The following is a 22,078-nucleotide window of genomic DNA, read 5'->3' on the forward strand; positions in this document are numbered from 1 at the left end:
GATTGGTCTCAAGAGCGATGGTAGCTACCCAAGGCCAAGGTATGAAGCTATGTGTTCACAAGGAAACTGAGCAGGAGGTAATTGGCTAGTAGCGTTAAAGTGGGGTTAACCTACTGATAGTGTAGATAACTGTGCTACTGCTACTGCTACTGCTGGTTCAGCCCATGGAGGGGTCAAAAACTACCCTGGACTCTGACTCCAAGGCAAGCAAGGACCGTGCAAGAGGCAAAGTAGGCCTATGGATCTACTCGTATAGATGGATATGTTATAGTATTGCTTGAGTCATACCGTAGAATTATTTAACGAAAGCAGCTAGCAATCTTGAGCATAGCCTTGCTGTATGCATTGTGCAAATAATATAGCTGCATTTATGAGTCAACATATGACAACTACCGTAACATCAAGTTTCAGCTTTGCAGGGGAATAAACCATAAAAGACTGGAGTGCTGGACCTCAAGAAACTGTCAGCTCATAAACGATTGTGTTCAACATCTATCTCAACGTACAAAAAGCTGTTGGCCGTTTAATTTTAGGCATTCTCAGCGTGCTTGTTTTTATCCAACGATACCCGTTTCCCCGATTAACAACGATTGTCTTGTTAAAATGGAGAATACTGAACCTACTTCCCTCTTTACCTTCGAGTCTCATGACACTGCATTATGCGCCATCCCACCGCGAGAACTATGGTCATCAGTAGACCGTCTGAGATGCCTTTACGACAAGGCTTATACTGCCTGGCCTCCTCATGTAAACATCATATATCCATTTGTGCGACCTGAAGTTTTGGAGCATGCATCTCAGGTCCTTCGAGGGAATGCGATAGAACATCAGCCTCAAGTGGCCCTCGACAACGCCGACTTCTTCAAACACAAGCATCACAACACTATATACTTGGGCCAAAGCTCAAAAGACAATGTCAATCAGCTTGTAAAGCTCAAGAATTACATTTCAAATGTCCTCGGCCAGCCTCATGATTCAACGGACGAAAACTTCACCCCTCATATGACAATTGGTCAGAGCGAAGATTCTGAAGCTGCGCCGCATTGTTTTCTTCTGGAAAAGGCTCGCCGTTTGGCACCTATATCATGGCAAGTGAGAGAGGTTGCTATTCTTGTTCGTGAAACTCTCACACAGAGCGGCAGCCCTCGGCCTATGAAGCTCTGGGGGACACTGAACCTCGAATCAGGCACGCTCACTCAGACAACACAAACCCAAGATTTCACTGATCGCCTGGAAGAGACATCACGAATTGCCTTCCAACCATCCCACTGCTTTTCAGAGTCCCCAAAACTTCTGGAAAAGGATGCCTCCCCTGCCTATGCTACTGAAATTGTGCTGGATCGATTAGTTGTTGCTTCTTACAATGTTTTGGCCGAGTTTGAATGGCCCCCTCAGTCACATCGACATACGCCTTTGGTGCAAAACCTACTCTCCGCTCAAGCTGCCGCCGACGTAGTTGTTCTTCAAGAGGTTACAGACCACTTTCTCCCTGATCTTCTTGGTAGCGAAGAACTGCGGGGTCGCTATCCCTACGTCTCTCATGGGCCCCCTGACATCAAAGGTACTGAGCCACTCCCCAGTCTTTTAAACATCATTGTCCTGAGTAAGTTTCCGTTCGAGTGGCATCATCTACCATTCCAAAAAAAACACAAAGGATGTACTGTCGTCCGCTTCTCTACTATCGGCACAAGTGATGCTCCAGACGGGAAGTTCAACCCTTGGATTCTTGTGGCATGTCACCTCAGTCAAGGCCTCACTGATGGAGCTATTGCTACTAAGAAGAACGAGATTCAAAAGATGCTCGATTATCTATCGGGAACATTCCCACAGAACCCATGGATCCTGGCAGGCGACTTCAATATTGTGACTTCTTCTCATACTGTCGAAGCTGCTCGAAAAAAGCAGGATATATCACTGCAGACAGTCCATCGGCTGCAAGATATTGACCGGGCATTACTGGACGCTGGCTTTCTCGACACCTGGCTGGCCACCCGACTCGAGTCAGGCGAGTCTTCAGACATGAACAACGAAAGAAGAAGTGTGCTTGATTCTTTCCAGGGAGAGCAAGGAGCTACCTTTGACCCGTTGACCAACACCCTGACCGCTGAACTTGTCGGAAGTGGACTCAACAACCGGCCACAGAGGTACGACAAGATACTCATCAGGACAGGACACTACCACCCGCATGGTTTTAACATGTTTGGACAAACACCGTTTCAGTCAACTCAAGGAGGCCACTCCACATACGCTAGTGATCACTGGGGCATAAGATGCCTTCTGTTGAAATCATCGACGAGGGAGATGTCCAAGGCAGCTGTTCCGGAAATGAATATCAAACTACAGCGTCCCGTGCCAAGCTTGGTTGAAGGTGAGGGCTTGGAGCACTTCTTGGAAAACTATGGTTGTCTGCCAACAGAGCAAGAGAGAGCGAATCGGGCCCAAGCGGTTAGAGCTCTAGAGGTTGCTCTGAAGGATGTCGACTTGTCAGCATCAGAGGACGATGCACGATCTGGGCCTCCTTTTGTCGTGGTTCCAGTTGGTTCATACGGCTTGGGCGTCTGGACCAGCTCGTCTGACATTGACTGTCTTTGTATCGGCCCATTTAGCTCCAAGACATTCTTTGCTTTGGCAGTCCAGAGATTGAAGCGAGCGGCGGATATCAGGATCATACGACGGGTCAAAGCCAACTCTGGTTACATGCTCGAACTAGAAGTACATGGCATCAAGGTAGATCTCCAGTACTGTGCAGCGGCGTCAATCGCTGAAAGGTATGCATCACTCCTATATCTTGCCTGGCTCGCACCATAGAGTGGCATTGCTAATAGACTATTCCAGGTGGCCTGAAGTTATGAAGCGCCCAGCTAATGACTCGGCATTTGCTTTGCCTTTCCAGACCCTTGCGAAGCTCAAGCCTGTTCGCGATCTCTTTTACCTGCGTCGATCGCTTCCAGACATGGTCCAATACCGGATGGCACATTTGTTCATCAAGTCCTGGGCCCAGGCACGAGGTATCTATTCGGCAAAATTCGGGTTCCTTGGTGGCATCCATATCAGTGTCCTTCTTGTTCCTATCTGCAAAGCATTGGCTTCCGGGAGTGAAATAGTATCTCCAACAGATATTGTGGTTACATTCTTCAGACATTACTCCAATTTTGACTGGAAAACCTCGATGGTGTTCGATCCGTTCTTTCACAAAGACTTGAGGTACAACCGTACATTCAGAGAGCCTCTCTGTCTGATCGGCTGGCATGCCCCAGCGCTCAACACCGCTCCGATAGCATCCAACCCAACTGTGATGGCTATTGCAGCTGAGATAGAGCGTGCCAATAGATTGCTTTCTGAGGATGGATGTACATGGAATAGTGTACTAGGTCTTCAGTCCGCCCAGGAAGCAGGAAAAAGCAGAGGAGCTACGGAATTCTTGAAAGAGTTCAAAACTTACGTCAAGATCGATGCGCATTATTGGGGACCGTCACAGGAAAAAAGTGGCCGGTTCATTGGCTGGCTCGAATCTCGTTGTGTCATGTTGTTAGTTGGTAAGACTCTTCTTCGATCCTGAAACATCCGTTATACTAACAAAGATAAAAGATGTAAACAGAAAGCTTCAGCACTTGGTCGCGCGAATCTGGCCGTCTCGGTTCATAGATGTATTTTCTGGAGGAGCGGGGGGCCCAGGTGAGGAGTACCATGGTTGCTACCTTATCGGGCTTGCCTGGGACGGCAACATGAGCAAAGACGATGTCAAGGAGATGCGCACGAGCATTCAAACTGTCCTACAAGATTTTGAGACAAGGATCCGCCGCGACGAGAAGTATTACGATGCTCAATCCTGTTGGATGAGTGCAACACTTGCTCGTGGCTCTGATCTTGGTGACATGGAAGTTGATCAAAGTTTATGGGGAGAATTTGCTGGAGACACAGACGACGAGGATTCAGATGAAGAGCTTGAAGAGGAAGAAGAACTTGACAATGACGAGGAAGAATCGAAAGGCAAGGGCAGCACCCACGGGTCTCGAGCTGCAGTGGTGGGCAAGGCGCCCGGTCTGGGCAAGTTTCGCACGGCTGCCGATGTACTCAACCGGCTACGATGGGACACCAATTTTGACCCAAGCGACTACATTGTTGGGTATGAGGACCGTTTCCTAGGCGCCCGCGAAAGAGCAGTGGAGCACTGGAAGAGCGAGCAGACCGATGAGGAGTTTATCCCACAACACCGCATACTGTACTTCAAGCGCAGGGCTGACAATGTCATTGTATGGGAGCGCCGGACGCGGACTGACGATATCTTTGGTAGCGGCATCAAGAAGCAGACAACCGATGTCTGAGGCCAGATAGTTTGAAAATACAAGGGTATTGCAATTTACAAACCTTGACTGCCGCCCATTGATAAGCCAGGGACCGATCTGATGGATAAGCACAGGACCTAATTTGTTTCAAATATAGTCGGTGTGCTGTCAACCAAATGAGATAATTCTTGTGACGATACCGAGGCTATGCGCCGTTTATATGCCGATGAGGAGGATGAAAATAGCATTTTAGCTTCTGAAAAGACAGCTGGCTGCATTCTACCGAGGAGCCTCAATGTGCTGTCTCCCTGCTGGGCAAAACGACAAGGTCTATAGGACCTCATAAAAGGATTATACGACGTCGTCCTGTCCAATACACCTGGCTACAGATATTATTTTCGTGGGCGCGAGGCCATACAGCTCCGTAAGATCAAGCCATTCCGAGGCTCAAATGGAAACACATCGCACATCATGCGACATTGCAGGAACGGGATTCCATGCAATTTCCAACCAATACATTGTACAACGAGTCAATGACAGCTGCCACCTACCTGGTCCCAGGGGGGTCAGAAACGTTGGTTGGTGGAAGCATGAGAGACGCAATTATCGAGTCAATTTGAGTTATTTTTAAGTAGATCGTAGATCATTTATTTTGGCATCTTGTAACTCATGTGTCAGCTTTTCTGTCACCTCGTAACAGACTGGGATCTGGGATCTACAGTGTTCTACAGTAGCTTCCGTTTTGCCATGCGCGAAATTCCAGAAGCTTGGGCTGGGCTTACATGCACGATGACGATGTCCGCTGTGGTTGGCTTAGACAATGCTGCCATTCTTAGTACGAGACATGGCAATTCCGTAGGAAGACGTTAAATCTGTACATCATAACGAGCTACGTGGCGTGCGAGATTGTTTCACGTTTCGCCCATCCCGTAGGAGGAAGGCCGCAAAGCCCTTGTCCAGGAAGCGCGGATCCTACCATCAATCACTGTTACTCTCAAACTGGCATCCTGTTTGACTTTTCAGGCCCGGAGGATAAGGAGATTGTGGCACATCTGGTTGCGCCCCTTCATAGGACCAAGTATAAAGCATCCAAGATCCCCTCCGACTGCTCATGAGAAGTACAAACACTTTCTCACCAGTCCGATACCACCATTCCTGCCCTTCAAAAGCCAAGCGGTTGACACAGCGCTTCATTGAAATTTCTCTCTCACATTATTCACCATGGCCAACTCCGAGATTCAGATCCCTACCAATAGCTGCTGCACAGCATGCTGCAAAGCCAACGATCTTGGGACGCATGACTACTGCGGTACCTGCCCTAGATGTCCTTCCTGATTATTGCGCACTTCGCCGAATCAAGAAGTGTAGAACCGACAAAAGAACAAACCGGACAGGACGCCCAAATGAAGCATCCGACGATTTCAGGTGTTTATTAATTATTGCGATCAGGTTTCGGCTGATTGACACATCATATACTCCCTGTGCTCATTCGCGAGGATGTGACGGGAGGGGCCCGCGGTTCCGAAGACTGGAAGCTGAGCAGACATTTGTAGTCTGCAGGTCGGACCATCACATGTCGCGAGTTCTGTGGAAAATCGGGAAAGTCGTTGAAACGTCTTGGAATGAGATCAGGAAACTTGTGGCCAGTGCGACCATTAGCCCAAGAAAAGGAATAACGTTTGTTTGCCATCTTGATCTTCCTAATGTGAATGAAATTCTGTTGCAAGATCTTTCGATGATAATTAATAGTTGGGGTATACGCAATATCTGTTATTAAAACCGCCCTCATGATGCCAGGCTAGCAAAAACTGCAGCAATGGATGTCTTATCATATTTGACATACTTGCCTTTGCCCTTGTCGATCTCGTGGTATCGGTCCCAAAATCGTTCGTAGAGAGGCTGTAGTTTCTGACGAATATCCTCTCCAAATATTCGCCGGACCTCACGCTCCATACTGTAAGATTTGTGGCGGGACACCATATCATCAAACGCGCCATTGAACTGCGTGAACTTCTCCTTGATCTTGTCCTTGTCTTTGCTGCCCAGCCCCTTGACGATGGATGTCGAGTCGACAGGCCCGGACGTAGGTCGATTGGTTCGATTAGTATGAACAGTATCGAAAAGGTGTACAGAAAGGTCCTTGCAAATATCCGTGTAGGATGCCGTTGCCTTTTTACGCCACTGCTCAAGAAGATCAAGTTTGTTTTCTAGGAGGTCATTTAGTTCTGACGTTTGAACCATTCGCCCGATAATGACAACGCTGTTGGCCATGAATACTCCGGCAACAGCTCTGCTCTTCATGAGCACTCGCGATTTCTGGTCCAGCCCGGACAGAAGCGTCTCGATGGTGTCAAGACAATAATGCGAGAATATCTCTTTGCCATCTGCTCCAATATCAAATGATGCTAGGCTGGGAATAGCATCTGTAGAGCGCCCATTCGTTGCTGCGTTTGCCTTCCAACCACCATCCCCAATGGATATCATGATGCTCGAGATTGGGCGCAGGAAATGCACCATGGTCTGAAGGCGTTGCATGGTCTCCGATACCAAGGGTATTGGTGCACCGTCAGAAGGCAGTATTTGTAACATTCCAACCTTGCGCCTTGTTTCTTCGAGGAGTTCTGCCAGAGACGATTTTGCAGTCTCTCTAACAGGTTTCAAAGCAGCGGCAAGTGCTCCCTTTAATTCGCCGGTTCGTGTTTCGAGCTTTCCAGAAAGTGCAGAGATTATTTCGGTGATCTCGTAAGCCAAATAGCAATCTGTGTTGAGGTGACTCTTGATGTGAGCATTAAGCTCGCGCAGGCATCGTGCCTGTTCTGCTAAAGCTGTTTGGCAAGTCGATAGGAAGATAACACCCCAATCCTCGCGAGAGAAAACGCTACAGACGTTGTCGTACTCTGATATGAACAAGCCTTCCATCGCTTGTGCATAAGTCCCCATGCCGTTGGTGCCCGCCCGGTAAACAGCATCCGGGCTTTTCTTCTTAGCAGTATTGACACTTGCTGCGGCAAGGTTGGCTAGAGATGCTGAGAGGTACGGACCGCGTACTTCTGCGTATATGTGAGCAAGCTCTGAGGCGCCATTGTGGTGGCTCTCGACAACATAGGAATAGATAAGACCAAGACGGGCGATCTTGTCTTGAGGAAGTGTTGGAAAGGGCTTGTCTTTCGTGATGTAGTGCAGTGGCTCGACAGATCGGGGCGTCTCGCCGCGAAGCACAGTTTCGAAGTGATGTTCAAGCTGACTGTTACCCGATTTGATGAGACGTGACAAGTCGGCCATAGTTTGCTGGTTCGCACGCAGATTCGATGCCTGCATCTCAGTCAAGGCTTTGCCTAGACGCTTTATAGAGGCCAAGTAGGTAGATAGGCCAGCCTTCTCAGGACCGACCCGGATTATTTGCTCCTCGTCATTCTTGCTATCTGCAGGTTGGCGCAAGCGATCGATCGCAGCAAGGACAGAGTCGACGTCTGATGCGCGGTTAGCCGTAGCCATTGACCACAGACAGATTGATTCACTTACTGTTTCCCAGTATTTGCAGTCGCCTAGTCTCTCCATTCAGAGGCCCTGCAACATCCTGGACACTCTTTCCTGTTGTCTCGAGTCGATTAAGACAGGATTGAATCTTCTTGGTCAATTGCGTTGTCTTCTCCAGTCGCGAGTTGAGGACATCAACCTCGGCCCTTGCCTCTTCGTCCAAGGCAGTATGCGCGCCCCCAGCGAGTCCGACTGACATCGTTTAGGAAAGCTGTCTGTTTCTATCATGTACTAGGTAGGTAATTGAAGATAACGAAGTGGGAGGGGAAGAGAGACAGGTTATTAGGTTTGGTTGAATGGTCGAAACGGGGGGTCCTTGTCTAGGGATGAGTACCAATGCGGGTGGTATGCAACTTCCATGGTCCCTTGCTGCTAACCTGACGTTGATAGGCCATTACTGCAATAGGCATGGGCGGATTTACAGGCCGGGGAGACATCTTATAGCGGTCCTTCATAGCCACACTTGAGCCACTGTCGCACTGTAATCGATAGAGCACTTTACGCGAAAGGCCAGCGGAGGTTGGACGCGTTAATGCAGGGGCGCGACAGGGATTTCGAGCAGCCCCAGCAACGCCCCGCCTGGGTTTACTTCACCCCTCGATTCTCATATTCGTAAATATCGTCTTTGACCAACCCGATTGTTGGTAAAGACATCACAAATTAGATCGCCGTCATGGATTCTTTTATGCTTCAGGATGAAGGCGTGCGTGATCGCATTCGCCAAGCCGAAGAGTTTCTCGATCCTAGTATGTACACCGCTTCCTCTACCGAATATTGTTGTCGTTACCATCTGCTACTAACACTTGATATCAAGATGACCCCCAAGTTCGGAGCTATCGATCAGACATCATTCTCATGCTCCAGAAGAACCAGCGCCGCCTGGTAGTCAACCTCGATCATGTACGCAATCATAACCAAGAGCTCGCACAGGGCCTGCTGCAGCAACCTTTCGACTTCACCCTGGCATTTGATCAGGCCTTAAAGAACATCGTCCAAACGATCCCGCAAGCACGACCGGACCAGACTGCGAAAGATACAATCTATTACTGTGCGTGGGCAGGCAGTTTTGGCTTGAATTCTTGCAATCCGCGTACACTGTCGTCCCATCTTCTCAACTACATGGTATCCATCGAGGGAATCGTGACACGTACCTCCCTGATCCGACCCAAGGTTGTGAAGAGTGTGCACTACAACGAAAAGAAAGACATGTTCCATTTCCGCGAGTACCAAGATCAAACAATGACGAACGGAGTCACCACTTCGAGTGTGTACCCTCGCGAGGACGACGACGGCAACCCCCTTATTACCGAGTACGGCTTTTGTACGTACCGCGATCATCAGACAATTTCCATCCAGGAAATGCCGGAGCGCGCACCTGCAGGCCAGCTTCCTCGTGGAGTGGACGCTATTCTTGATGACGATCTTGTAGACAGCGTGAAACCTGGTGATCGAGTTCAACTAGTAGGCATTTATCGAACCCTGGGTAACCGAAATACCAATCACAACAGTGCTTTGTTCAAAACAATGATTCTGACCAACAACGTTGTCTTGTTGTCATCAAAGTCTGGTGGTGGTGTTGCGACTGCTACCATCACAGATACCGATATCCGTAACATCAACAAGGTTTCCAAGAAAAAGAACCTGCTCGAGTTGTTGTCACAGTCTCTTGCACCTAGTATTTACGGCCATGACTATGTCAAGAAGGCCATCTTACTCATGCTTTTGGGAGGTATCGAGAAAAACCTCGAGAACGGAACACATTTGCGTGGAGATATCAATATTTTGATGGTCGGTGATCCGTCTACCGCCAAATCTCAGCTATTGCGCTTCGTTCTGAACACAGCGCCACTGGCCATTGCAACAACAGGTCGCGGTTCTTCAGGTGTCGGTCTGACTGCGGCTGTGACATCGGACAAAGAGACGGGCGAACGCCGACTTGAAGCTGGTGCAATGGTTATGGCTGATCGTGGTGTTGTTTGTATCGATGAATTTGACAAAATGTCCGACGTGGACAGAGTTGCGATTCACGAAGTCATGGAACAGCAGACTGTCACTATCGCAAAGGCAGGAATTCACACATCCTTGAATGCTCGTTGCAGTGTAGTCGCCGCTGCTAATCCTGTCTTTGGCCAATACGACCCTCACAAGGACCCGCACAAGAACATCGCGCTTCCAGATTCTCTTCTCTCACGTTTTGATTTGCTCTTCGTTGTTACAGATGACATCGAAGACACGCGCGATCGACACGTCTCGGAGCATGTCCTTCGTATGCATAGATACCGTCAGCCAGGAACGGAAGAGGGCGCCCCTGTACGAGAGCAGGGAACACAGTCTTTAGGTGTATCAGCTTCCAATCAGAATGAATCTCAGGGGCCAACTGAGGTATACCAGAAATTCGATGCAATGCTTCATTCCGGTGTTACCATTACATCTGGTCGAGGTGCAAACAAGAAGCCAGAAATTCTGAGCATCCCTTTCATGAAGAAGTACATACAATACGCCAAGACAAGAATCAAGCCTGTACTCACCCAGGAAGTCTCTGACCGCATCACCGATATCTACGTTGGCTTGCGAAACGACGAGATGGAGGGTAACCAGCGAAGAACAAGTCCCTTGACTGTGCGTACTCTTGAGACCATCATTCGTCTTGCTACGGCGCATGCCAAGTCTCGTTTGTCGAGCAGAGTTGAGGAGCGCGATGCGATTGCTGCAGAGGGAATTCTGAGATTCGCTTTATTCAAAGAAGTTGTGGAGGAATCACGGAAGAAACGGAGAAAGACTCAAACAGTTGACTTCGCATCGTCGAGCGATGAGAGCTCGAGTGACGACGAGGATGGAGATCAAGCGAATGGCACACAGGCGAGCAGGTCTGCTTCTAGGGCGACTCGCAACAGCAACCGTAATCAAACGAGAGGAACCAGCGATAGTAGAGAACCTGAAGCGCCTGAAAACGATTCCCAGGCCACACCGCGTCGCTCTGGTAGGAGGGTGCAAGACTCGTCGCAAACTTCCTTTGCCTCATCGATGCCTTCTTCACAACTACCATCTGAGAGTCAACTTGAGTCTCAAGAAGGTGAGGACGATCTTGCCAGCGGAACTGCGGCGCTCGCTATCGACGACACTCCTATTTCCACTCAGCGCCTGACAACTTTCCGTACGACCCTTGGCCAACTGCTCAACACTGATCTCTTCGACGATGACACAGCCGAGGTAGACGCAGTCATTGACGCCGTCAACAGCAAGGTTGGAAGACGCAACGCGTTCGACAAGGGAGAGGCGGTCAAGGCGCTACAGAAGATGAATGAAGCGAACCAGATCATGTAAGTTTTTTTCTCTCCGACATCCGTTTTTGGGTATGCGCGTTGACTAACATTAACTCCAGGCTCACGAATGATGATCAGCAAGTTATCAAGATCTAGCGATAGCGACCAGGAGAAATACCAAGAGCTCAGCAGGAGATAGAGTTGGGTTAACATATGTTAGTTTATGTAATTGTACCTCTTTTGGGCCTGCCAGAGAGAGAGTTTATGATGTTAGTAATAGAGCTTGAGCGACTTGCATGACTGATGAATGATGGAAGCTCCGTATAGCAAAGACTTCTATATGCTTGCTATTCTAGTACTGCATTACGTATTGTAAGAAGACAAAAATTGTTCATAGACGCTCGCGAAATTCCTTCAGACGAGCCTCCACATTCTGCCCATTCCAAGTTTCGCAGCCCTCTGCATCTCTACCAAGAGTCGGAACACCAACCTGTTCGATCGCGAAGCTTGCAGCGACAGCACCCCAGGCTACAGCTTCTTCAATGCTTTCGCCTCGTGCCAATGCAACTCCAAGACCGCCTAAGAAAGTGTTTCCACCTCCAGTAGGGTCAACAACCTTGGACGGCTCTGTGTGATATGCTGGGACCCATTTCTCAATGCCTGGATCGACTTCGATCTCTTCACGTGCGACAAACCCATCGGCGTCCTGGAGTAGACCAGCAAACAGAGCTTCCATATCCGTATCATGCTGTAGACCGCCTCTCACGTAGTCCTTCTTTCGTCGCTTGGTGGTCTTTTGATCACGCCCTCGTTTCCTTCCTCCGTTCTTTGCGATGTAACACCCCTTTTCACCAGCACGAACGACAAGGGAAAAGGACTGCAAAGGCATACTGGCAAGGAGCTGCTCGCAGGCACGCTCCACGGCAACTGTTGAAATTTCACCTGTCTCCGGGTCGAGTCCGCTGTCGCCCATGAAACCAGCTAGCTCGGCATGGTTTGGACTGCAAATGTCCACAAGGGGCAAGCAGTTGGTGCAGTTGAGTAGCTCGTCGGGGGTACACAAATCAGGTACCGGTTCCCAGATAAAGATAGGCTTGGTGTACGACTCGGCGGGCATAACCTTCTTACGAAGTGAGGTGATCTCAGCAACAAGATCTCTGCATCGGTTCGGGGAGCATATCATGTGGAATGAGCGTGATTGCAATAAGGTCGGGGTAAGATCCTCGGCAGTCAGACGTTTCTTGGGAGTCAGATACTTGAAAGCGCGCTTCTCGGTAGTACCCTCGTAGCCGTTCCAGCCTCGTGTGGTTAGCCTCAGCCCATCGTGACGAAACAGAGCCGAGGTGGACCAGCTATCGATGAGTGTTGAGAGAGAAGGGGGGAAGTCGGAGCCTTGGTCAACAATCCAGCCAACAGAAGTAGATTTGGGTGGAGGAGAGAGAAGACGAGCTCCTAGAGCCGAGTAGGTGCCAGCGCCACCAAGGATGTCTTTGACAGGCTCAGTCGGTGGGATAAAGTCGATGTCGTCTTGAAATGAAGTTAGTCATATGCTATAAGCAAGGTGATGATATGATAAAAGGTCTCAGATATGATAACGCTTGAAGTGTCAGAAATATACTGACCGATAATAAACATGCCCATGGTGACGAAATCGATAGGGACATTTTGTTGAGTTTCTTCCTCGCCCGTGGTGTTTTCAGCTACAGCTGGGTCTAGCTGTCCTGGAGCATCATCTTGTTTTGATTCTCCTTCTGGTTCAGCCTCTGTTTTTGGCTTTGGCTCTGGTTCAGCATCAGCACTAGCGTCAGCATCATTGCCCTGAACGAGGTCTTCGGTTTTGTCTAAAGCTATGTTGTCCTCATTCGGCAGAACAGATTTTTCATTATCGACTTGCAGCTCAGGCACATGTTGCTCGGCGAGATCGGCCATGGTGTCAAGGGGGTCGATTTCTCACTCAGTGACTGTGTATGGCGAGATGTACAAAATACGTAGCAAGTGTCCAGAAGCCGGGCGGTTGTAAGTAAGAACCGAAACTGAAAAGATGTCTCTGCAAACTAAACAGCCGTTTGTTTATCTGTCGTTGCACAGGAGATTGGGAAATCTTTAATGGCCGGTGGAGTCTGTGTTTTGGCGAGACGGGGAAAGAAGGGTCCAAATGATTAAAGTTGACAAAGAAAGTATAGATAGGTGAAGAAATGGTTATTTGTAAGTTCAGCTCACAATTCGATGGTTACAGCAAGCATGAACTGAGCTTTAAAGTGTGTAAAGTATATAAAGAAATATTGCAAGAAATCGGGAAGATAAAAGTATAAGAAGCTAAAAAAGAGTGCACTCAACGCATGAATGAATGATTGTTGTTGTAGGCGGTGTCTGCGCTGGTGTTGAGTTTGTGTTTTGTGACAGGCTAAATAAGGGACCTAACTTTAGTCAGGCACCTACCTAGACTGCTTGTCCTTGTAGCAAAACAACTCGTCTTTCTCGGTCCAACCAGTCGAGAAAAGATTTAAACGGATGCCAGTAATAGACACCGTATCCAGATAAATGGTCTGATATTGAGAATATCAAACAGACTGGAATATGCACCTTGCCTCTCTCATCAACTAACTAGGTATCTGCCCCCTACTAATGTATGTCACCATTGTCTTATCGCTTAAAACCTTCTCGAAAACCTGAATGCTTCGATTGATAAACGACCACGTGGCTCTGATCCATACAGTTAATGCAAAAATTCTGACCTATCTTGAAATCCTTACGAAAACAGCCCTATTTCTTTTTTAAGAAACACTTGGAAAATCATTTTTATTACCATTTTAGGTAATTTATAAGTTACTGAGATACCTAGCTTGTGCTTTACGAGCTTGATAGGCTTTCATAAAGTAAACGTAAACACGGTCGTGCTGCCTCCAGTCTACATTCATCAATATGTAAGCCAATACTGTTGCATGCTTCGTAGGCCTCAGAAGCTTGATGACAGGCTTGTACCACCCTCTGGTAGTGTCAGATAGTAGTGACGTGCAGCCATATTTGCCCCAGGAGTTGACCTCAGCTTGATGAATTTTTTACTATTCCTGCCGAAGTTCTCAAAGCTCGGTTGGCAACTTTGTCGCAAGTCTTTATACTATTACTTTTGGTTCGTAGCAGCTTCTCATAAGAAGACTGGGCCACTTAGACATTGCGATGACGGATGTTGTGATCCAGACATTAGTCTTAGAATCTGGCCATGCAGTAGAAGCTAAAAGAAGTTCGTTCGGAATACGCAGCATCTTTCGCAAAAAGACGTCGTGTGACCAGCCTCCTGGACCATGGTTCTACAAGCACGAGCAACCAAAAGCCTCGACCTATACCGATTGAGTAGGACCCTTAGTCACACAGAAGATCATCGAGTACAATCAGACGTAACATCTAGCTTACCAGTAACCCCAAAGCTGATGCCGGCTTGCATGTGGTTCTCTCATTCAGACGCGTTCCACCCGTCCCGGAAACTCTTGCTTTCAAGGCTACCATCGAGGGCGCTCATCTCATCCTCGAGCTCCAAAGGCGAACAGTTTTTTTTCGCCGTTTCGAAGTCTACGAGAACCACATCATGCCCATCCCGCATAAGAAAATTATATTTGTTGATATCACCAAGCTTTATACCGAGCTCATGCAACCGACCCAAAGCCTTCTTGCAGTCGTCGATATCCATTGACTTGGCTGCTCTCGCGCCTTCCACCCATTCAGTGACGAAGCCAACCACGCGTCCATCGTTGCCCTCAGTGAGATGACCCAAAAACTTGGGACCGATTCCACTGTCACTGATCCATTGATAGGCGGCTGTCTCAGTCTCAATGGAGGAGATTTCCCAGGGCCAGACCGCGAGTTTGATTAGCACAGGTTTGCCGCCTTGAACTTTGGGATGCGTTGAGACGTGGACTCGTTGCCTCAATCGCTCTTTACGAGTGAATTCCAACTCATTGAGTTTTACGGGATGCCAGCAGTTCTTGACTCCGGCAAGCTGCACTGTCTCGGTCCTGGAGAAGACAGCCTTCTCCGTTTCAGGGTCCCTAACTGCGTAGCCGTTGTTCCAATCTCCAGTTGGGAATGATGGAAGGAGCTCGCCAAGTAGGATGGGCTCGAAAGTACGGTCGTCCTCGGCCCCGCGAAACGTGCCTGGAGCTGTGGATACGTACTTCACATGTTGCCCGTCGACGAGGAAGCGGTAATCGCTATCGTCCGTGTCGTCTGGGTCGACGAGACATGCGAGAAGTTTGACGTTGGTGTTCCTTTCTTGAGGGGCAGTCATTGCGGAGATGTGGTGTTCAGGCGACAGGAGATGGCTGTAGACCAGTAAGAATGTGCTCTGGGTGCAGATGGTGACTGTACAGTACGACTGCTTGAGAAGGCATGATATGATAGGAGCTGTTGAAAGGTGAATGGTGCGCCGAGCTGGAAAATCAGAGCCTGGAAGGAGATAATAGAACTGCCCAAGGGCCTTGGTGATGCCGTGCTCTGGCAGAATAATATGTAAACTTTGGGATAGTAAACTGTGAGTATGAGCGTTGTTGAAGTTGGTCGTTAATAACGAGCCAAAATCACAAAGGAATTATAGCCAATCAACTTATCATATATGCCAGTGCTGAGACGATTCAACGCTTTGGTTCTACTGCCCGGTTCCGGCGTAACTTACAAGACTGGAATGCCTCAAAACGCCATGGCAAGAGCCCGAATAAGTCGTAATAGTTCAAGTAAGAACCCAGCATGAGTTAATAGCAAAATCGACATCATACAGGTTGGCAAGGTAGGGCCACTAACACAGCAGTCTCAACACAGTTTCTCTTGCTTGGGTACCAGCTCCAAAGTGCAGGATACAGGTACACAAGAAATCCATCTTTCGAACAAAGCTTAATAAGAGTCATCATTAAAAACTTAGACACGGATCAAACGTCTTTTTTGTCCTCCATCATGGCCAGTTCTAGCCGTACGCAACCTTACCCACTTGGGCAGTTACAGCTGGACAGGTACCTTGCTAGTACCTGTGCCCACACCCCTAAAGCAATGACCACAGGGTACTCCTCCAGTATCGTCCAGCTTCCCCTGTCTGCTGTCAGGTCCTCTTTATTTGGATCTTGAACCTCCTCAACCAAGCTCCAATCACTTCACCCATCTTCATTCCCCGTTCTTTGCTTCTTTAGCCTTATCCTAGTATTGGGGTAATATTCAAAGTATAACAAAGGTATGAGCTTCGCCCGTCTCTATATCAATCTTTTTAATTGACACCAAACCAAGGCAACTCTTCGTCACCCCATTTTGCGCAACTGCCTACCTACTCTAGGTAGAAACCGAAACAATCGTCCGTTGCCTAAACGCGTCGTTGCCCATCGACCAACTCTCGTTTATATAGAGTCAAGGATCATCGCTAGTTTTGCGCGCACGTTCGACGAGACAACCCAGTTCCAACTTCCCCAAACTACAGCACATACACCCACCCTCGACCAAAGCAATTCGCAATCGGCACCATGGCGGTTAATAGTCAGATGCACAACTTGACTACGCTGATCAAGCGGTAAGCTCACTGCGCCCGACCTCTTGGTCTCGCAAGCTGCGCAGGAACTGATTTGACTTAGACTCGAGGCTGCAACTTCTCGCCTTGAAGACATCGCTTCCGCAACCGATCCGCCCGCCGATACCAATGTTCTGAACCAGGCCATCCCCTCTCCTCTCAACCCCTCCTCGGCCGCTCCCCCTCCGGCTCCCACGTCTAATGCCGCAAAGCCCGAACCTGAAGCTGAAGCTGAGCCGCTTCCTGAATCTATTGAGGAATTCGATGCTTTCCTAAACACCTCCGTCGAGAACTATGTTAAGCTCAGTCACCAGATCGGCGGGCTCGTTGCTGAACAGGTATATATGGCTACTCCACGTCAATGGTGGTTGCGATAATCATGTCATGACCAATGCTAATTTTCTCCCCTATTTTAGGCCTCCCTTGTCAAGACTGGTTTCCAGGAACAGCGCAAGTTTCTTTTGATATCTACCAAGGCAAAGAAGCCTGATCTATCTGGTGCCGGTATGCCCGTCTTCCAGGATCTTATTAAGCCAATCAACGAGGCACTTATGGCTGTCACCGAGCTCAAGGATAGCAACCGCCCCAGCCCCTTGATCACACAACTGAGCACTGTTTCTGAGGGTATCATGGTTCTCGCTTGGGTCACTGTTGACGCTCGTCCCTTTAAGCATGTGGACGAGTGCCTAGGCGCGGCTCAGTTCTTCGGTAACAGGGTCCTCAAGGAGTACAAGGAGAAGTAAGTCATGTCCATGGGAAAACGCCAACGTATCTAACCAGGTTTTCAGAGACCCTAAGCAGATCGAGTGGGTCCAGAGCTTCTACCAGGTGTTCCGTGATCTCTCCGATTATGTTAAGCAATATTTCTCAACGGGTATCCCATGGAACCCTCAGGGACAATCTGTCCAGGAAGTCTTACAGTCGCTGTCTGGCGACTCCGCGCCTTCTCCTGCTCCTGCTCCTCCTGCTGGGGGAGCACCCCCACCCCCACCTCCCCCTGGACCTCCTCCTGTTTTGGATATCAAGACACAGGAAGCCCCCGCGGCTGCGCCGTCTGGCGGTCTGGGTGCCGTCTTCTCCGAACTCAACAAGGGCGACGCTGTTACCAAGGGCTTGCGCAAGGTGGACAAGTCTGAAATGACTCACAAGAACCCATCCCTTCGAAGTGGTTCCACGGTTTCTACTGGCCAGAGGGGCAAGAGCCCTGCTCCTGGCAAGAAGCCCAAGCCCGAGAGCATGCGTATCAAGAAGCCTTCAAAGAAGGAGCTTGAGGGCAACAAGTGGACTATTGTATGTGGTGTCTCATATAACGTAAAGCGACTACAGCTAACTCGATCTAGGAAAACTTTGAGAAGGAAGCCGAGCCTATCGAAATCGAAGCTTCCTTGACACAGTCGGTTCTCATCAGTCGTTGCAACAACACCACTGTCATCGTCAGGGGCAAGGCCAACCAGGTGACTGTCGAGAACTCCACTCGATTATCATTGATTGTTGACACCCTTGTGTCAACCGTCGACGTTGTCAAGGCTCAGAACTTCGCTCTTCAGGTCATGGGCACCATCCCTACCGTTATGCTGGACCAGATCGACAGCGCACAAATCTACTTCAGCAAGGAGAGCATAGGAACCAAGGTCTTTACAAGCAAGTCGGCGGGCATCAACCTCAACGTCATCTCTGGCGAGGACGAAGACTACAAGGAGGTGCCTCTACCCTCGCAAATCTGCTCTTACTACGACGAGACCAAGGGAGACTTGGTCAACGAAATTGTGGCTCACGCCGGTTAATGTAGAAGGCACTTTGGATCTGACAATGTATGATTGGGATACTACCACAACCTTTCTGCCCAGGCTCTGGAGATGTACTTAGACATGCAATGGCAACACAAGTAAATAGTGACCCTTTGGATTTGATAACCTTTTATTTATTTTTTTGGTTCTCATTTGTTATGCATGTCTAATCTATGTTTAATTTGCCAAAACGAAATTTCGCTGAATATCCAATGTGACCTATATGCATTCCGTGTCTCTCTATCCTCTTATTGAAAGGTAGAAACACAATTACAGCTTGGCCTTGGGAGGCTCGAGAGTAGGTGTGAGCAACTCGCGCATATCGTTGGCAGCTTCGTTCAAGTAGTAACTCATACGGTCACTGCCGAGACCCTTGGATACAATGTTGAAGTTGAGGCTGTAACAGTTGTTAGCAAAGTCAGTTTACGTTGGAATTGCTGTATTTACCTGTTCTCGTTAATCATGTATGCGATGCCGAAACCAGCGTCGATGACCTGGCTCCAGCCGTAACCGTTAAAGAACTCGGAGCTGAGTTGCGAAGTGGACAAGTGCCAGGAGCTGGAGTATGCGAAGGCAGGGTCCTTGTAGATGGCGGGGACTTCTTGGCCAGCTTCAAGGAGCTTCTTGAGTCCAAAGAGATGTCTGTCAACACCCTTGCCATCAGATGCAGCGGTGATGTACTCGATATGGGCGTTGATCGCCTTGCGGAAAAGCTCTACACGTGTCTTGTCATCGACGGAGGAATCAGCCATGGCCTTAACCCAAGCAGTAGAATCGTCAGAAACAGTACGGCATGTCTCGGTGCGACCAAGCTGGAAACGACGTGTAGCAGCAGACTCGTAAGTAGGACGGCTCTTGCCGTACATCTTGAAGTAGGCAAGCTGGATGATCATCTGAACATAAGCGTCTGGCGAGCACTTGAACTTCTTGATGAGACCCTTTCCGTAGCCTTGGTAGGCCTGTACGGCAAGCTGGTGCTTGCTAATGACATCGTTAAAGTCCTTTGTAGCACGATCAATTTCGCTCTGGACTTCCTGAGTGATCTCAAACTTGACGAGCTGAGGGTCGGGCAGGTTTGAGCGGATGCTGGGGTCAGAGAAGTCAAGCTTGTTTCCAAAGATGAGATCGTTAACGTAGTCATTGAGGCGATGAGTGGGGGTGCCGTCCATCATGGAGTGCTCGCCCATAAATCCAGAAGTGCCGTTGTCGTTGATGATGAACTGCAGAGGCTTGTCATACCAGCGGTTGGCACCGTCGCCGTGCCAGTACTGATGAGCACGCTCCTCAAGAGTGACAGGCGCTGCGTCGTCAAGGCAAACCACGAAAGAGGCTGACTCGATAGCCTGAAGAGCATCCTTGTTTTTCGGGCTGGCCTTGAGCAGGATATCACGAGCGTCCGTCCAGATGTCTCGGTTCTCTGAGGTGAGTGCACCAACAGCAGGGACACGCTGTGCGACCTCATAGATGTGCTTGAACTGTTTCTCAAGCTCTGATGTGTTGAGCTGCTTTCCGTCGATCTCATGCTGAATCTTGAAGAACTGGTTCTTGCGAATAACAATAATGTGCTTATTCTCCTCGGCTGAGAACTTGACAGGGTGATCGGCGGGCTTGGCTGCGACTCGGGAGGTATTGAACATCCACTGGTAGCTGTCCATACAAATGGGCAGCTTCTTCATGTACTCTGGCTCAAGAGTGCCGGCGTCGACCTGCTTCTTGAACTCGAGGACTGATGTTGTAATCGCAGCGGCGCGCTTGGCTGGGTCTCGTCTTCGGCGATCGTCTCGGTGGGAATAGAAGTAGCTAACGTAAGGAACAACTGGATCGCGGTAGGAGAGGTAGGCGGCATCATTCCACCACTCATAGATCCAGTTCTTCGTCTTCGGGTCCTCACGCTTGGCCACGAGCTTTTCTTGCAGCTTAGATCCGACGCCGCCGGGGCGCACAAACTCGTCGACAGCTTTCTTGCTGGCCTCATACTCGCTAGCAGAGAGGAGAGGGTGAAGCGTCTTTAGATAACGGCTGGCTGTCTCCTCGAGTGTCGGCACGGGCAATCGTGGAAGAGAGTCTTGCCATCGCAGCATTGGTCCCTTTGAGTGGTTCTCAACATAGCCTGTTCGCGATCGCGTTAGTATGCCAAATCGACTGCCAAGAATCGCATAGATGCTGCTCTTACTTGAAGAGGATGAGGAGCTGTTGGCTCGCTTGGGGGGAGCCATGCTGAGAGTCTGCGCCTAAATTCGATGTGTTAGAAATTTGATGGGCTAGAAGAAAAGTCTCGTTGATATATGGAATAGACCGAGGTAAAGTAGCGATCCAGATTTTAAGTAAACGACCCATGCTCGTCTGGGAAACAAGACGGAGAAGTCGATCACAAGCGAATAATGGACCCCAGTCCCTGTCGCCCGCAAACCACTCACTCATGACTCGTCATCTGTCCCTCATGACAAGACAGGACAGGACATCCAGCCAAGTGTGCTTGATTTCAACCAAGGCCCATGGACATGTGAAGATGACTGTAACAAGGACAAAGGCGCAATGCAAAGGAAAAGACGGTGCTCACTTACGGCGCGTATCTTGGTAAACTGACGGAAGCTGTTCCTGAAGGCGGGCGAGCGAGCTGAAGCTAACATGACGAGAAAAGAGATGCGAAGGCGACAGCCGGAAGGGTTGCGGTAGATATGTAGTATCAAGATATGACGATACCGTCGGCTTTCTATATGAGAAGAGCAAGGGGGCCGGTTTCGCGCTTATTACTCTGGCCTCGGCTGAAGACGCGGCAATCTTTAGTTATAAAATGGAGACAATATTTACCAGACCAGTTAGTCTTAGTAGTATTGTACCTTGGAGTTGGTTGTAGTACGATGCCAATCAAGGGTCTGGATGCGTGTTAGTTAGTAGGCTATCAAGTCGGAGATTTGCTTGTGACTGGGCGTGGAGACGTCATGGTCATGAGTTCCCCTCAAAAGCCTTGGGCCGAGGTACGAATATCTCCAGGGCCGACGGGACGGATGACAGGGGGAAGGAGGGTCCAGGGGGGCCTGCGACAAGGTTGGTATCCAATCATATGCTGTAGATGCTCTCCAACGCCCACTATCACCGAGGCAATCGTCAAGTTGAGCCTCGTCTAGGCTGGGCTGGGGTTTGGGGAAGGCACTAGGAAACTCGTACTTTCTACGGAGTACAACGCCATATATATATGAAGACAAGATTATACAACAATAGACTTCTCCTTGTTTAATATCATGTCTACCTAGTACTGCACAATATAGACAAGTCCTGCTAATGAGGTAATAGCTTAGATGCTTAACTAACAAGTACTTGTAGTCTTGGCTTTTCAGGTTACTCATACCCCAGCTTCTGGCATAGCTTGCTCGTGGGGAAGTGGAGAGCTTCACTTTGCCTCTGTTCTTGGTTCTCCTTTAAACCACATGAGTCTATTTTGGTTATCCTATCTAAAATTAGGTATATGCTAGTTGCTTTAACAGTTTGTACTATACTAGTCTCAGAGCTCGAGAGTATCTCCCTGTGACATAGCATCTTGCCGGGCTAGAGCACCGACACTTCACTGCAACAACACCTAGAACTAGGAGACATGGCCATATATAACTCTACAGACCACTCGAGGTAGGGTATGACATTATTCCTTCAAATGTCCATAATAGGCGT

At 49.0% G+C, this 22,078-nt stretch overlaps 7 protein-coding genes across 7 annotated transcripts; 3 read left to right on the plus strand and 4 right to left on the minus strand.

Annotated features, from left to right (window-relative positions):
- Nucleotides 1-603: 603 nt before the first annotated feature.
- Nucleotides 604-4,325, plus strand: FPSE_09136 (uncharacterized protein; the record flags this gene model as incomplete). Its single annotated transcript, XM_009262253.1, has 3 exons — nucleotides 604-2,768; nucleotides 2,836-3,536; nucleotides 3,589-4,325. 3 exons carry the CDS (start codon nucleotides 604-606, stop codon nucleotides 4,323-4,325), a joined length of 3,603 nt encoding a protein of 1,200 aa, XP_009260528.1.
- A 1,746-nt stretch (nucleotides 4,326-6,071) lies between these two features.
- Nucleotides 6,072-8,022, minus strand: FPSE_09137 (uncharacterized protein; the record flags this gene model as incomplete). Its single annotated transcript, XM_009262254.1, has 2 exons — nucleotides 6,072-7,756; nucleotides 7,809-8,022. 2 exons carry the CDS (start codon nucleotides 8,020-8,022, stop codon nucleotides 6,072-6,074), a joined length of 1,899 nt encoding a protein of 632 aa, XP_009260529.1.
- A 474-nt stretch (nucleotides 8,023-8,496) lies between these two features.
- On the plus strand, nucleotides 8,497-11,242 carry FPSE_09138 (uncharacterized protein; the record flags this gene model as incomplete). The annotated part of the gene is made up of 3 exons (XM_009262255.1): nucleotides 8,497-8,569; nucleotides 8,638-11,143; nucleotides 11,206-11,242. The coding sequence occupies 3 exons, from the start codon at nucleotides 8,497-8,499 to the stop codon at nucleotides 11,240-11,242; spliced, it is 2,616 nt and encodes an 871-aa protein (XP_009260530.1).
- A 235-nt stretch (nucleotides 11,243-11,477) lies between these two features.
- On the minus strand, nucleotides 11,478-13,015 carry FPSE_09139 (uncharacterized protein; the record flags this gene model as incomplete). The annotated part of the gene is made up of 2 exons (XM_009262256.1): nucleotides 11,478-12,613; nucleotides 12,709-13,015. 2 exons carry the CDS (start codon nucleotides 13,013-13,015, stop codon nucleotides 11,478-11,480), a joined length of 1,443 nt encoding a protein of 480 aa, XP_009260531.1.
- Nucleotides 13,016-14,537: 1,522 nt separating this feature from the next.
- On the minus strand, nucleotides 14,538-15,368 carry FPSE_09140 (uncharacterized protein; the record flags this gene model as incomplete). Its single annotated transcript, XM_009262257.1, has 1 exon — nucleotides 14,538-15,368. The coding sequence occupies one exon, from the start codon at nucleotides 15,366-15,368 to the stop codon at nucleotides 14,538-14,540; it is 831 nt and encodes a 276-aa protein (XP_009260532.1).
- A 1,213-nt stretch (nucleotides 15,369-16,581) lies between these two features.
- FPSE_09141 (uncharacterized protein) lies at nucleotides 16,582-18,409 on the plus strand (the record flags this gene model as incomplete). The annotated part of the gene is made up of 5 exons (XM_009262258.1): nucleotides 16,582-16,628; nucleotides 16,690-16,963; nucleotides 17,042-17,364; nucleotides 17,414-17,915; nucleotides 17,966-18,409. The coding sequence occupies 5 exons, from the start codon at nucleotides 16,582-16,584 to the stop codon at nucleotides 18,407-18,409; spliced, it is 1,590 nt and encodes a 529-aa protein (XP_009260533.1).
- Nucleotides 18,410-18,682: 273 nt separating this feature from the next.
- Nucleotides 18,683-21,042, minus strand: FPSE_09142 (uncharacterized protein; the record flags this gene model as incomplete). Its single annotated transcript, XM_009262259.1, has 3 exons — nucleotides 18,683-18,809; nucleotides 18,860-20,643; nucleotides 20,977-21,042. 3 exons carry the CDS (start codon nucleotides 21,040-21,042, stop codon nucleotides 18,683-18,685), a joined length of 1,977 nt encoding a protein of 658 aa, XP_009260534.1.
- Nucleotides 21,043-22,078: the final 1,036 nt, after the last annotated feature.

This window comes from Fusarium pseudograminearum, chromosome 1 (genome assembly GCF_000303195.2).
Source record: "Fusarium pseudograminearum CS3096 chromosome 1, whole genome shotgun sequence".
Taxonomy (NCBI): Eukaryota; Fungi; Ascomycota; class Sordariomycetes; order Hypocreales; family Nectriaceae; genus Fusarium; species Fusarium pseudograminearum.